Genomic DNA, 16,622 nt, shown 5'->3' with positions numbered 1-16,622 from the left:
TATATGTAGAGATATACAACATATATGTGTATACATATATATGTGTGTATATGTATATATATATATTTTTTTTTTCATGTGTTGTCTCCTAGGATGGTGGTTGTTATGGTGATCTATTCTGTAAAGCCCTAAAGACCTACAATATGCTCTGCTTTGGAATTTACCGGCTGAGAGATGCCCATCTCAGCACACCAAGCCAATGCACCAAACGGTGAGTGCTTTCTGCTGCTGTTCCCAGGCATGGAGCAGTAGGTGCACACTCAAATGGCATAGGGAGAGAGCCACAGGCGAAGCTCATGTCTACAGTGGAAAAATGGTTCTCCTCTCAAGAGATCCAATGCCCTTCCTGCCCCCCCCCACCCCAAACCAAATCAGTGGTGGTTCATGAAAAGACTCTCTTTTAGATAATTATCTGAGATTGAGGTATTGGAATAAGGAAAAAGCATCACAGAGAATGCTTATCACATCCTGTGAGCCATAATAGGAAATATTGGTACACGTACATATCTATAAAAATGTACCCTAGATCTCACCAGCTATGGCTGGCTGTGTTTGCATAACCCCAAATATTCATGCATTTCATGTATTTATAGACCAAGCACCTGCTTATTAAATACATTTTTATGTGTATCTTTTGCTTTTACATAGCTTAATTTCCTCTTGTATCTCTCCCTTTTTCCCTTCCCAGAGAGCCAGCCCATATGTACTTTAAAAAAATCTGAAAAATTCAGTTATTTGGATATTTGGCATTGTATAGTGTCTTTTCTACTATATTAAAAGATCACAGGATAGTAGATTTAGTGCTGGGAGGAAATTTAAAGTTCCTCTAATCTGACTTCTTCATTTTATGCAGGAGGAGAAAACTGAGGCCAAAAAGGTTAAGTCATTTGCCCAAAGTCACATAGGTACTAATTGGCAAAGGTGAGATTCCAAGATCAGGTCATCTGACCTCCAAATTCTTTCCATTATACCAAAAGATAGTCAGGGGATAAGTTTATGTGTTATACTCCTTGACCACTGAGAATTCCCAATGAGGTTTAGTTTAAGAGTCTGATTATAATGTTGACAGAAATGTATCCTTTGTCATATGTTCAGTAGTGAGGAACCAGGGCTATCTGGGGATTTTGTGGTAGATCTGTGAATAAAAGATATAGTCCAGGCCACCTGACTTTCAAATGGCAAATACCTTCCTCAATCAGAATTAAGCTAAGGTTTTTCTTCTTGTGGAATTGTAAGAACACAGGGCAGGCACAGAAAAATGGGTTTTGTATAATTAACTACAGGAAAAAGAACCTAAAAGGCCCAAAGAAATAGCCTGGGATTGGGCTTAAGAAACAAGAGTTGGTTGAACCAGAAGGGTACGAATCAGAGCAGACCATACAAGTAACAGGTCATTTTCCCATATTCCACATATGGCTCTATGCATGAACCCAATATCTGAAAGTTAAGAAGGAGTCTGTTTAGAACAATCACAATTTCAAAGGGTTAGAAAATTAGCTTTCATGACGGCAAGGGACTAGATGGGATGGTCTCTTGAAGCCATTAATTAAAAGATTAAAACAACAACAATAACAATAACTTCCAGGCAATGTGTCTAGAACTGGTAATTAAAAAAAAAACAGTCTCTGCCCCCAAGGAGCTTACATTCTACTGGGGAAACATCAGTACATAGAGATAACTATAAAGTAGATGGAAAGTCATCTTAGAGGAGACCTCTGAAGGGTTGGAGGAGGTAAGTCGTCTCTGACTAGGTAAAGAGAAGAGGGTCAAACACTCCCTGTGATTCTTGTGTCCTTGAAGCCCCCTTTCTCGTTTCTTTTCCAGATACGTCATCACCAACCCTCCGTATGAGTTTGAGCTGGTGCCCACTGACCTGATCTTCTGTCTGATGCAGTTTGACCACAATGCTGGACAGTCCAGGGCCAGCCTCTCTCACTCTTCTCACTCCTCCCAGTCCTCCAGCAAGAAAAGTTCCTCTGTTCACTCCATCCCCTCCACGGCAAATCGGCAGAACCGCCCCAAGTCCAGGGACTCTCGGGACAAACAGAAGTATGTGCAGGAGGAAAGACTTTAATATGTATACCCACTCCCACCATGTGTGAAACTGTATCTGCCACTCATTCCCCAGTTGGTGTTCCCAACAGTAACTTCCCTTGTCCTCCCCCTTCCAGTTCTCTCCCCCTTTTTATACACATATTTTGCATATGTATGATAGTGTGCATGTGACTGTCATTTTTATTTTACCACCATAAAACCCTTAAGCACAACAGCAACTAAGCAGACAGACGGACCAAAAGTTATTTATGAGTCTAGGGGAAAAAAAAAATCATAGGCATGCTAAAAACATAAATAACTCAACTGCAGAAATGATTTTAGAGATTAGTGGAGAGAGGCTATTCAGTGTGAACACTCCTTAGCAAAAGCAGAGCTATACCCAGAAAGTTCTAGAATGCAGAAATGCTGATGCATCAGGGTGCTTTGGGGGTATTCTTTTTAAATACTCACAAGAAATTTGTACATTTATTTGAAAGAAGCAAACAAAAAGAAAAAAAAAAGCTAGTGATTGTCTCCACTCTCCCAACTATAACAGTGTGAAGCATTTGACAGGCCTACCCTGTTTGCTTGGATTTTTATTAAGCACCTATGTCCAGCAAACTAATGTCAGGGATTCGTCTTTGAAGACCTTTCTGTTTCATGATCTTCTTCTTTTGGAAAACATTTGTGTTCCACTTTTTTTTTTAAAGAAACAATAACAGTATTCCATTCATGGAGACAGCAAACTCTAGTAATTTAATTTAAGTAAAAAGGGTCTAATTACATATTGAATTGTTAGTCTGTCTCTGTGTGCTGCCACATAGAAAACTGTTTCTTTTTTTCCTTTTCCTTTTGACATTTGGGATGAAAAGCCATATGTATCATAAATATCAGATGTAAGTCATTAAAAACTGCCTTCCTGGGACTTTTACATCTTTTCAAAGGTGAATCACTCACCTTATGTACAGAATAAATAACGCTCAGAAAAGAGCAAGTATTTTTCCACATATCCTCAGGGGATCTTCACCCTCCGCCCTGCCCCCCTCCCCCAACTTGGTTGATTTGTGTAGGCCCTGATCCCTGGCACTGTGTGGGTCTGATACAATGAGACAGCCAAGGAAGATAAAACAAGAAACAGATAATATTTTTCTAGGTCGCAGCGTGCAAAAGTAAATCAGAAAGTGGGATTGAGGCAGAGCCCACAAAAAAAAACAAAGGCAAAGGCAGCCAATGCCCTTGAGAAGTCATGGCTTCTGGTAGCATTGTCCCCAGTTGTCCAGGGGAATTGAAGGGGTTAAAAAGTCCTGGCCTAGGAGTCTTTTTAAAGGAGCACAAATCCTCTTCATGCCTTGGCTCATCCAGAAAGACTCTCATTAGCCAAGTGAAAAGGAAGAGAAAAAAACCAAAACCCAAAAACCTGGCACCTACGGACCTAGTCAAGGAGGAGCACAATGGGCCAAAAACTTGTGGTGCATCCCCTTTTTTATAGCAGTTAGTTAAAGGACCTGTAAACTGCCTTCTCCCCTACCCCAAAATGCAAAATTCAGTGGTCTTTGGCCAGACTATTCACAACTAGTCACAGAAATGCTTCCTAAAAATTAGCCTTTCCCACTACAGCCAAGCTCTGGAATCTTTTGAGATTGGATAGCTAGTGGGAAGAGTCTGGTGGGGTGATTAGGAAAGCATGTTTTAGTTTGTTTGGGGATTTTTCCCCCAATTCTCTTAGCTGGGGCTGGGGAGTAGGGGTGGGGTTGGGGAACTTGAGGGTGGGGATAAGTAAAAGTCATAGCTGTACCAGCTTGGAAGAGGTTTATGATTCATATTTCAGAGTACAGTTTTTGATCCCCTACTTTCCCAAGCATGATATATGTATATATTTTTTGGAGATTTGCTTGCTGTGTGAATGGACAAACTCAGTGAGGCTTTGCCGGCAGGCACCTCCCTAGAACTATACCAGCACCAGGGAATAGGGGATATATATATATGTTTATGTGTGTGTGTGTGTGTGTGTGTGTGTGTGTGTGTGCATATATATGTATATATATGTATGTATATGTGTATATATATACATATATATATACTACATGTATGTGTATTAAGATGGACTAGAAACCCTGTGAGTGGAAGGTATTCTCCAATTATTTTCATTCAAATATATATAGATATATAGATATATAGATATAATATTATCTGTAACTATGTATAACTCTATATACACTAGTTCTGGATCATGAAAATTTTTTTCATGCATCCTTTGCAAAGGAGGTTATAAAGTTATGCCCTCAGAACATTTATAACTACAAGGATGTGCCAGTTAAAGTTGTCAACAGGAAATATGACAGTTTAAAAGCATTGTAAAACTTACAGAGCTTACTTCTCTCTCTAAAGTGCAACAAGGATGAATAGAATGGGCCAAGGTATGATAATTAATGGTTCTGCATGCCCTAGCCTCTGCTGTGGGTTTTCTTCTATAACGCTGTCCTTGTGAAAACTTGTGAAATTAAAAAAAAAAACAACAACAAACAACAAACAAAAAAAAAAGGAGTTACAAACTTTATTCTGTTATGGCTTTGTTTATTTTATTGTTATTTTTTGTGGTTTTATTTCTCTTTGCTTCCTCCCCTCCCCTCACCTTCCTCTGTCCCTTTCCTTGTCCCCATGTCCCAAGTGGCCAAGAGCAATGAGGCTGCACTGCTGCTCTGCTGGATTCCTCCTTCACCCCCCTTCTCCTTCTCCATTCCCTCCCCCGGATGTTTTGGTCGTTGGTCTTGGGTTTCTGTATTTTCCTCTGATGATTCACCTCCCTCCAGTTCACCTTGAATCTGCACGTGTCCTCACTGTCCCTCCTTGGTACCTTGCTCAAAGTCCAAAGTCATTTCCCTCTCCTGAGACCTGGCTTCATTCAGTCCTCTCCCCACCATCCCATCCTCTCCATCATCAGTCTGTCCACATCTTTGAACATCTCTCTGTTTATCTTGGCAACAGCTACCGAATCGAGTCATGATGCCAGTTGATAAACCTTTTTTTGGAAAACATGTGCAGCTTTTCCATCTGGCAAACTTGCTTTTCTGTTAACTTTTTCTTCCTTTTTTTTTTAAAATACTATTTGGAAGCAGGAGGAACAATTTTGAATGACCAAAAGGAATGTTCACACGTGTGTTAGTTTGCTATGCCCTGGATTTAGAAGTGATTTGACTAGACGATAAGACTTTGGTCCACTCTCAATTATTTAGACACTGGTTATTTGGTTTGGGCATTAAATATACACCTCTCTCCTGCCTTTTCAATGTGCCAAGCTGTCCACAGTGAATGCTGATCAGAGGCTGGGTGCACACAAAGGGCGAATTAATTCAATTTCAAAACAACAACAACAACAATGTATCTCCTTGTTAGTGACTCTAATCTGGTTTGATGGGGATGAAGTGAGAACTCTCCTCCGAGACGGGATTTGGGGATTATCTGTACATTTCATTAAACCTGTGAGCTAACCCTGTTCTCCATTAACTCAGATAATTGAGAGTTGACTCTATTTGTATAATGGTGTGTTCAGTGTTGCTGATGGAAGGAAATTCAATTCAACAAACATAAATTAAGCACTATTTTGTTTACTGAGGAGCCCTACTCAACCAGTGAGATAATCACAGCAAAGTATGCCTTCCAAGAGCCAGGAATGTCCTCCCCACCAGTCTTTGCTCTCCTCCCTCTGGTAGAAGTTGTACATTCCTCTTTCAGGAGTATATCTGACTACTCAGGGGTGCCTGGTACTTTCTCATACTCATTTCAAAAACAAAACAAAACAACAACAGAAACAAAAACAAACATACAAACAAACGAACAAACAAACCAAGTAAGGATATGGGAAGCAAAGAGCTTCAAAGTTATTTTGAAAGAAAACAGTACTTTTCCGAGGGAAACATACTAGAAACTCACTTAATCACTTCCTCTAGTCTAAGATAGAAGATATTTTCCACTCATTCAGTCCTATTTGCTTTGGCTTTGAAAAGAGGCCATCAAATGATTTGATGGGTACAAGGTACAAAATCCTGTTTATCCTAAAATGCTAAGGACTTGATTAAATCATTAGTTTTTTAGTGATGGGGATGAAGTCAAAACTCTTGTCTGAGATAAGATTTGGGGATTACTTATATTCCCCAGTGGCCAAACTAGGTGTGTAAGAAGAGCCTGTCTTAGCTCAAAAAACAAAAACCAAAACAAAAACCAATGTTTGTGCAAAAGCAGAGGATTCTCCAAAAAAAATAAAATAAAAGGATAAACAAAGATTTATGACCCTGAAAGTTCAAATGTCACTAATAAGTATAATGATAATTGCTATTTAAAATTAGCCCATTAGATTTACTTTCATTAGTCCCTCATACTCCATCAGTCCCTCAGCTGACACTGTTGATAGCGCCATCTTCTACCCTGGTGTATGGATTCTAAAATGAGGGAGGGATAGATGAACTGTGCTTTTTCAGAAGAGGAAGGGGACTACCTTAGGTACAGATTAGTTAATTGACAAGCATTTATTAAGCACCTGCTATGTGCCAAGCACTGAGACAAAAGTGAAAGAGTTCCTGCCCTCAAGCATCTTATGTTCTACTAGGAGAAGCAACAGACACGTAAAATAGGTGGAGTAGAAGCTTATTTGAAGGAGTAAGATAAGGGCTCCTGGAGGGAAGTGATCAGGCAAGGCCTCACCTAAGACAGTGATGAGCTGAGTCTGGAAGGAGACTAGGTGTGTAGGGGGAACCTTTTGCAGCTCTGCAGCAGTAAGAGGAGAGAAAAGGTGTCTGTGTTCTCCTGCAGACAATTCTAGCAGCCTGTCACATTTCTCTAACAATATCACTCCAGAAGGAGAAATGACGGGACAAAAACTACAGGCTTTTCCTAAGACAAGTAATAGTGAAAGCCAATGTCTCAGCCAATTATATAGCCACTCACTTCTTTCTCAAAGTAAAAAAAAAAGTGGCTCTTAACTCAGATTTCTTTGTGGAGTGGGTCACAAGGAAGGGTTCCTGCATTCTGTCTGTGGAAAATTCACTGGAGTCTACAACGATGCCCCCCAAAAACGCAAGCAAAAATCTATGCACCATGCAGCTCTGATTCGAGCCCCTAAGGAGAAGAAATGGCGGAAGGACACAATGTTGATGCTACAAATATGCAAGGCAGGCTGTATTGTCCACCTAATCATGGCTTAAGCCTTTCCTCCCTTCAAATAAAATGTTCTTCACATTGAAAAATTGCCCTGGAAGAAATCAAAAAGTTCCGGATCATGAAAATAGTTTAACTTCTGTGCAAACTGATTCCCTGCTCTATTGAAGAGGAGGGCTTGGTAGGCAATCACAGTGAAGAGAGGAGGCTGGAGAAGATGACAAAAAACTCGAGACACTTCATGTAAGGAGAACAAGGTTTTCAACAACTGGGTTTTGCCTTTAAAAGGCAGGAGCTCATTGTTATCCCTCTGTTATTCTCAATTGTTGTTTCTACCCAAAGGAAATCTTTCCTTTAAAATATTTTATCTCTAGGCTTCAGCTTGTGGTATGGGAAAAACAGGTCCAATTACTCCAAATGCCTTTGCTGCATCTTTTTTTCCCTCCCCCTTTTTCTGTTCTCTTGAGAGGAGTTACTGTGAAAAGACTTAATTGGACAGTGCTGTCAGAACCTGCAGAACTAGCAAACAGATCCAATTACCTCTACCACAGAACTGGTCCTCTGACTTCTAGATGGATACTCAGAAACAATGGGAGTTCAGATTTGGCCAAGTCAGCCTGGGGACTCAGCCTGATATAGATCAGGACTCTTCCTGACCTATATCACTGGACCCAGATGGCTCCAGAGGAGAGAGTTAGGCTCTCCCTCTCCCTCACTCAAATCCAATTCACTTGCAAGTCATGACATCACCTTCCTGATGTCATGGTCCTCTTCAAGAATGAAGGACAAACAATGATCTGTGAGTAGTAAGTAGTAGCTGCCCCACTAGGGACCCAACCGGCCAGTTCCAGTTGGGCAATCCAACCTGCTCCTTCGTTCCTTCCTTCTTTCCTTCCTTCCTTCCTTCCTTCTTTCCTTCCTTCCTTCTTTCCTTCCTTCCTCCCTTCCTTCCTTCTTTCCTTCCTTCCTTCCTTCCCTTCCCTTCCTCTTTTCTTCCTTCCCTCTCTCCTTTCCTTTCTCCCTCCTTCCCTCATTCCCTGCCTCCTTTCATCCTTTCTTCTTTCCTTCCCTTCCTCCTTTCTTCCTTGCCTCCCTCCTTTCCTCCTTCCTCCTTTCTCCCTCCCTCTTTTCCTCCTTCCTTCCCTTCCCTTTTTCCTTCCTTCCTTCCTCCTTCTTTCCTTTCCTCCTCTTCCCTTTTTTCCTTCCTTCCTTCTTCCTTCCTTTCCTCCTCTTTCCTTCTTCCTTCCTTTCTTCCTTCCTTTCCCTTCTCTTCCTCCTTTCTTCCTTCCCTCCCTCCACTCTTTCCCTCCCTCCTTCCCTCTTTGCCTCCCTCCTTCCCTCTTTTACTGCCTCCTTCCTTCCCTTCCTCCTCTCCTTCCCTCCTTGCCCTCTGTCCACACATGGAATCATACCCTTACCTGAGGGTTCTGCCCAAATGATTATAAATTTTGATCACTGAAACCTAGCAAGATATCTTGGGGTTTGCAGGGTAGCTTTATTTTTTTAAGGACCATATGTTAAACCCAATCTACTCTGGCTGTCATTGATTGGCCAACAATAGGTCCCAGTCCAAGCCTTACTTGGTCATTGTTTGGGCTATGATGGTTCAGAGGCAGTATAAATAGCAATTGTTTCTGTTTTGGCCAGAAACACTGAGGGGCTTCCTCTCCCAGATAGATTTCATTTTTTGTTTGTTTTGTTTTGTTTTGTTTTGTTTTTAATTAGTTAAAAGAGTCCATTCTTTGCCTCTTTTCTTACCTATCCTTAATCTCTGAATGGGCATTGCCTCAGTCAAATTGAGACCTGGGAAAGATCTTAACTTAAAAAGGCCACTGCAACTGGGGCCATCTCCAGTCATCTTGATTTGAATCTTGCCACTGGACCCCAATGGCTCCAGAGGAGCCAGTGAGGCTGGTAACTTTGCACAGCCCTCCCTCACTCAAATCCAATTCACTTGCAAATCATTTTATCACCTTCTTCATGTCATGGTCCTCTTCAAGGAGAAGCACAAACAACAAAGGAATGAAAGAGATCTAGGGATCCACATTTCCTATTGTAAACATGTTGAATTTTCCCAGAAAGCTTTGTTTCAGACAAACTCTTTGCCCTTATCACATTCTACCTAGGTATTTGTACACATGTCATATGCTCTGCCTCTGTGAACTCCCTCCTCTCTACCCCCAGCATTAGATCGTAAGCCCTCTGAGAGCATGGTATTTTTCATCCTTGTATCTTCGGCACCTAGCATAGTGTCTTGCATAATAGATGCTAAATATATGTTCATTGCATTGGGATCTTGTGTCAGAGAAAGGCACACAAAGGCAGCAAAATGATAGTGGGAGACAAAGTGATGTCTTCTTTGTGCCAATGACCTCTCATCCTCCTGGAGTTGGGCTCTTCATGGGAGAGAAACCTCAAATTCAGAGGCACAGAGGATAGTGTAAGGGTCATGAGCCCTGTTTTCCCAAGATCTCCTCCTGTTTCCTTTTCTAGTAGGAGCTCTCAACTCTGTCCAGTACTCTGATCCCTCGAATTAGCCCCTACCCCAGGAAGGCTACATAGCTTTCAGCTATGTAGATAATGAAACCAGGGGGATTTTCAATGCAGAGTACAAAAATTTGTTGAAGTCTACTTTGGCAAACTCCTTTTTTTAGTCTTTTATACCAATAATTCTCTTGTCTTCCCTCTGCCATGCCAAGAGTACTCAGGCCTACTCAAAAAACTAAATCCTTGTTTGTTGAGTCCTTAGGTCCTTGAGTCCAGCTTAGCAAATGAAACCACTCTTACCTCTCACTCCCATCTCCCAAAGCGCTTCCTTATCCAGAATTGCCTTCTTGGTGGTCTGGGTTAGCTTTTTTCCTTTATCCTCCTCATTGTTCCTATATAAGAACCAGAATGGTTGGCCTTCGAAGATGCCTCATCCAGATGTCTGCCAGGGTCTGTCCTCTTTCGTTTTTTTTTTTTATTTTTAAATCAGTAACTGGAACCCTTGGAGCTACCTTCTTTCATCCCTGTTAATTCCATTGGTATAGGGAGGGTATGGAATGGCACGTTGGCCCACAGTGGCTTCTCTCAAATACTATAATCTTTCTTATATTGATGTGGTGGTAAGAACACACCAAGAATGGGTACCTGGAGAAAACTGTCAGAGTGGAAACATGAGAGTCCAGGACTTCCTTCTTTTCCCACGTAGATATCTCATAAAAAACAGTAGATTCTATCAGTGGATCATTTCTCACCTCAAGAAGCCTGAAGAAACTTTATCACCATGCTCTTATGTGAATATACTAGTAGTGATAAAACATGGATCACCTTTGATAAGGGATGATTCACAAAATCCTATAATGCTAAACCTGTCATAATGAACAGTGGAAAACAAATGATTGTGTTTATGTCGTCTTCGCTTTAGTAGAAAGCAGATCTGGGAATCTGCAAATCAGAGACTGGGAATCAGGTTTGAGGCATCGCAGCTCTGCCTCTGGAGATGCCCCTGTGACCTCAAACAAGTCACTCCACTTTTCTGGGTCACAATCTTCTCATCTGAAAAATGGGAGTCAAGGATCTCTAGTGTTCCTTCCAGCTCCATGGTTCTATGACTCGATGGCCAGGAGCTCACCAGAATTGTTTTTTTTTTTAACCCTGACAAGCCAGTGTAAACACCTCCCTGAGACACCATACCAGTCAGTGTTTTTGGTCAGTGATACATGGTGTGAGTGCCCAAAGAGTCTTGAGACTCTACTTTGGAGTCACGAGGAATGCCAAACAAGTGGCAATGCCTTCTTTGCATTCTATCCCCAGAGGCAGTTCTTCTGCCACCCCACTGCCTCTGTGACTTCATCTGTGGAAAAGAACTAATAGACCAAATTTACTTCTCCCTCATGACTCTGCTCCACTTGAAATAACTTCCATGGAGAGAAAGATAGTATTTTTATCGCTGAAATTTGCCATCAGCCACTTCAGCAAAATGATCAGGGAGTTTGCAATAGAAACAACTCAAGGAATATAATATATTGTAAATGGATACATCCATCCTAAAGTACAGGCAGGGGCAATATTTACAAAATTGGCCCAGCTTTAGCCATGGTGCATTGGGGTTGGAATGGCGTCAGCAACAATGGAAATAGCTGATGTGTGTCCCCTTGTTTTATACCAATTTAAGATCTAAATTTTTGCATAATTTCCATTTACAGTCTTACGTATTAATTAAATTAAATTGAACATCCAATCTATCTACCTAGATATTTGCACTTCTTACCCGTTTCATGCCCACAAAGGTTCTAACCGGGTGTGTGGTTTATCCAGATAGCTTTAATGGATGAGCTGGCATCGCTCAGTAAGGAGAGACTCTTCTGTAACTGCCAGGAAAGGTACAAACCTGACCTTGACTTTGGGGGAAACTTGGATAGCCTCAGCATAGTTGGGGTTTGGGGCTTTGATGGGAATGAGAAGAAATTGAAACAGAGAAAAAGAAATGAGAATGGGCAAGGGCACTCTACCTTGATTATGGAAGGCAGAAGGAAATTGATATTCTCTGTGCCATGAAAGGTCAAAATGCCAATGTGAATTGAACTGTAAAGACTAAATTTTGAACAATTATTCTCCGTTAACAGTTATAAAAATTTCAGCAAATTGCAGCTGTCTCAGGCCCTTTGCCAAAAAAGACCTAATGGTTTACATCAGCAGAGTTCCTTCTCACCTCCAGCCTGGAAATACCCAACCTTGTACTAAATACTCTCAGCAAAATGAGCTCAGTCCCAGTGGGGTGCAAATCAAAGCTAGTCCAAGCTGGGTTAACACAGCCCGGGTGCGTACCTCCCTTCAAAACCATCATATGCACAAGCCATTTGAAAAGTCTTAGTTTGAAATTGTTTAGGTGATCCAGCAATGCTTTTAAAACATGATAACCATCGCACTTTACACCTCTCTGAAAGGTTAGCTTAATCGTAGATCACAAAAAAATTGGTTTCCACAAATGCATAATGGTTCATCTATGTCACACTTGAACTAAATGGTTTTTTAAATGGAGCTGAAATTATTTTGATGTGTACACAGTCCCAGATTTTTATACAGCCTTTTTTAACCAGCCCATCAGGAGCTTTGCCTCCAAAGCCTCATTAATAATTCAGATGTGCTGATGACTTTAAAAGATCTATGGAATTGAAGCTTTAAAAAAAAAAACAACCCTCCGCTTGACAAAAAGATAAATGAATGTAGAAAGAAGCTGTAGGAGTCTGGCAAGCTGTAGATCATCTCAGAACAGATTGTAACTTTATCATTCTGTCAGGGAGAATAATTTAAAGCACTTAATCAGTTAGTTTCACTGTGCAGGATGTAACATTATGAATTCCGATCTTCCAATCTGTTCACATCAAAGTGAACTTAATTATAATAGGTGAGAGAGCCAGAGCAGGAGAGTGGGGTGGCGGTGGGGTGCAGGAGGAGAGAGATTGAAAGCAGAGGGGCAAGTCGACTTGAGGGGGCCCAAGGGGGCTGAACAAAAATGAGTGTGGCTTTGACCAAATCATCCCTACCTTCAGCCAAGGTGTGTTGGAGGGCTCCAACTACTTCACCACTAGTAGAAAAGCATTGCTGTGTTGGGGTCTCCTGTTTCAAAATATTTTAGGATTGAATTTTAGTGTTTAGTTTGTAATTAAACACACACACACACACACACACACACACACTAACAAACCAAGTGAGATATTAGAGCCAACAAATCATTCTAATAATTTACTTTTAAAGGAAATGTCCCAGGGGATATAGATGAAGATTTGGAAGGCTGTTACTTTTCTAAAGGTAGATTTTTAAGCCAGAGGAATATGGCATGATGGGTGTAAACCCATCTCGGTACAAAGAATAGTTTTTTTTTAAACCAATCACTTAATCTTATTATGTTTCAGTTTCCTCATCATATATTGAGGGAGTTGGATTTAACGGCCTCTAAGGTCTAGTTCTGATTCTAGGATCCTTTGCTCTTGTTGGCAGAAGGAAAGAAGGAAAGAGAGAATGAAGGATGGAAAGGAGGGAGGAAGGAGGAAAGGGAGGGAAGAAGAAAGGAAGGAGGGAGGGAGGGAAGAAAAGAAGGAAGGAAGGAAGGAGGGAAGGAGGGAAGGAGGGAAGGAAGGAGGGAAGGAAGGAAGGAAGAAAGGATTTATTAAGCACATACTAAGCTCCAGAGAAAATTCCTATATTCCTATATGAAAAATTCCTATTGTGCTAAGGCCTTTACAAATACTATCTCATTAGATAATGAGGGATTAAATACTGAAACAAGGCATACAGTCCCCACACCAAAAGCTATTTCTCCATCATTTTCACATCTATACATAAAGTTCATCCCCCGGATATAGAGGCGTAACTAGGAATTTTTGCACCTGGAGCAAGTACCACAAAGTAGAGCCATAAATTATGCCTGGGATGAGCGGCATGAAGCATGCCTTCACTTTGGGGGTGGAGGGTGGAGTAAGAGGGGAAGGAGTTCACCCCAGATCCCTTGTTTGGGTAGTTTTCTATTTTAGTTGCTCTGTTATTTCTAGCTTCTGAAGTACTGCATGTGCTTTCATTGCCCTCCATATTTGACTCCCTGTGGCAAAGTCCCACTGGCCTGACCTAGTTGTGGCTCTGTCTGGCCAATCTGTGCTAAATATAAACAAACAAACAAACAAACAAACAAAAGTAAATGAATAAATTTTTTTTTTTAAATTAAGGTAGGGATTTGGGCTGAATTCACTGAAGAACATGGTCGTGTTGCCAGAAGGGTTTTAGTTTTATGGCATTCTTACCTAACTCTCCAAATCACCTGATCCTTTGAACTCTTTTCAAAAGCCATGATTCATATTGAGTTGTTAACATTTTTTTCTCGCTTGCATCTCTGGAGCCATCTCCACTAGGAATTTGTTTACTTCAATTTTACTGCCTTACAAGCTATTTCAATGTTATCTTGCTCTGGTAACATTGTCCACTATCTCAATTTCTACCTCTGGTCAGCACAGACATTCAGCAAAAACAATGCATTTCCTAATAATACAAAACAAAACAAAACAGAACAAAAAAACTTGACCATGGATAACACAAAGTAGTGGCCCTGGGCAGACATAATGTTAAGCATTCAATATGAATGTGAAGGCAAGAGAATACATAGAATGCCTGAGAACAAGGCCTCTAGATTACTCAATGATGCATGGCTCTTTTCTGTCAACACTCCCCTCAAATCCATGAGCTCACAGCCCATTCTTCAGGGCTGGATATATTCAGTAATAACCTACATTCCATATCCAGCTCGGCCCTACCAGAACCTCCTAAGCCTTCAAACTCCAGAGGAAATTCCTAGAGATTTCACCCTCAATCCAGTTGGCCAACATACCAGGTTTCCTAAGACTGCATTACCACTTTTCTCTAACTATTGGCTGCAGTCTCATCACAGATGTGTTTAAGGTTCCAGGGTTCTTTATCCTGAGCTCTGTACTTCTTAGTAATTATTCAGCATCAAACTCTATCGATTGCCTTTTTTTTTTAATGAACTTTCTGACTGCTTTGCCACAGGACTAATTAAACTTCTCATTTTCCCTCCTTCTTTCTCTACCCGTTTTGCCCTTTAGCAGAAAAGAAATGGTTTACAGATGAATCGGATAATGCCTATCCCAGAAACATTCAAATCAAGCCCATGAGCACCCATATGGCTAACCAGATCAACCAATATAAATCTACAAGCAGCTTGATTCCACCAATCAGAGAAGTTGAAGATGAATGTTGACTCCCAGGAGACCAGAACTAATTTTTTTTAAAGCCTGACAAACTTCATAAATGGTGATGTGACTTTTTTTCCTCTTACATGCCGAATCACTGGTGGAAAAGTTAGGATAAGCAAGAATTATGAGAGAAAAAAAATAAAGTAGACAGATCTCTCTCTCTTTTGTCTGCCTTCAATATTGCTTCCATGTACTTTGGGGGAAAAAGATTTCATTTATAAATGAACATATTAAAACTAGTCATGTATAGCCTCTAGCATTTAAAATTATTTTTATTTATTAGAAAAAATATTTTTTTCATTTCCTTTTTCTCCATTGTCAAGTAAAGTCCCTTTAAAAAGCCAAAAGCCAAAATGAGTAAGTGGCCAGACTCCTTAAGAAGCCTCTGTCTCTTTTCCCTCTCTGTCTTTGAGGAGAATGATGGTCACCACAGCAAATGAATTGTACTTCAGAAAGACAAATTATTTTAAAAAAAAAAGAGGTCCAACAATGTACATGTGTATTTTAGTAAACCAGAAAAAAAGAAAACAAAGTATAAGTTCCTTTAGTTTCTGCTTAATTTTTGCAGGATGTAAATTTTGATCAGCATCAACACCAGCTCTTAATAAATGGAAACATATTTATTTTCAAAGTGGAAAGTCATATTTTTGTAGCTGTAGCTTTCCATTTGGATTCCTTTGCCTTCATTCATTTATTTAAAGTGAAGATTTTCTTAGGCTCCTCTGGACCCACCAGGCACTTTCTCGTTCCAGTAGGGCCCTAAGTGATGTTCAGTGCTAGGAGTTCGTGAACATTTTTGAGTGTAGCAGAGATAAGGCAAGTGTGGGCAAGACCTTTGAGGAGCTCTTCTCATTGGCTTGTCTGTCTAACAGCTGCATTCTGCCAGGCCTCACAGGTCTTCCAATGAGAATTTGCTAGGTGAATGAGTTCAGTTTTGGAAGTGCCTCCATTTTTTCTTCTTTCTTTCATTTTTTTTTTTTTGGCCAGGTTTGAGAGCTTTTAGCTGGTGTGTGTGTGTGTTTAAATGCCATTGAATAGTTTCACATCACAATAGGATATTATTAACCTACTCATTCATTTAAATGGACTCTTGTTTGAAAGCCAGCTAATTTCCATTAACAAGGAGATAACTTTACCATGTGTTATAATTTCTAGGTTTTCCATTTGTTGCTGGGATATCATGCCCATAATTGCTATGACAATATATGCAGAAGAAGAAAAAATGAAAGCAATGAATGCATTTAATAGAATAGCTTAGGAGGGGCCTTTGAAAGCTGCCAGCAATGAAAGCAAATATATCAGCAATTTCAAAGTGTGGTCAACAGCTTTTTCTAACCATCAGGCATAATTGTGATGTTTTTGTTTCCTAGCTGTACCACAGTATGCGTAGTGCACAACCATCCAAGCATTTAATGTTCCAAACAATTTAGCAAGTCTTTCACCTTTAAAATTATCCATTTTTGATACAGTCAAGCAAGGTCTCTGGAGCAGGAATGGACAAGCTATTGAATGTTTGTTCTTTAAAAACACACACACACAGAGACACACTAACAACAGCAACACAAAGAACAACACACACAAACAAACACAGAACACTGGGACCCTGGAGAAAATAAGCAAGGACTACCCCAATAGCTCATGGTATCTATTGCACAAACTTTGGGGGCTTTCCCTTTGCTGGAAAGCTAT

General features: G+C 40.5%; 1 protein-coding gene across 5 annotated transcripts in view; it reads left to right on the top strand.

Annotated features, from left to right (window-relative positions):
• The window catches only part of KCNMA1 (potassium calcium-activated channel subfamily M alpha 1), a 907,067-nt gene extending 891,935 nt beyond the window's left edge, over positions 1 to 15,132 (top strand). For 2 of the 5 annotated variants that reach the window (XM_027858860.1, XM_027858893.1), the window contains exons 27-28: positions 93 to 211; positions 1,825 to 2,359. In XM_027858860.1, the coding sequence (XP_027714661.1) occupies positions 93 to 211; positions 1,825 to 2,074 (369 nt within the window). In that variant the 3' untranslated portion in view covers positions 2,075 to 2,359. Of the gene's footprint in view, positions 1 to 92; positions 212 to 1,824; positions 2,360 to 4,422; positions 4,452 to 14,783 lie in introns of those variants that run through there. The other 3 variants (XM_027858884.1, XM_027858875.1, XM_027858865.1) reach the window with 3 other exon arrangements.
• The last annotated feature ends 1,490 nt before the right edge of the window (positions 15,133 to 16,622 follow it).

This window comes from Vombatus ursinus, unplaced genomic scaffold (genome assembly GCF_900497805.2).
Source record: "Vombatus ursinus unplaced genomic scaffold, bare-nosed wombat genome assembly UNPS02000749.1, whole genome shotgun sequence".
In the NCBI taxonomy this organism is placed as follows: Eukaryota; Metazoa; Chordata; class Mammalia; order Diprotodontia; family Vombatidae; genus Vombatus; species Vombatus ursinus.
This window is presented reverse-complemented; position numbering and strand designations above follow the sequence as displayed.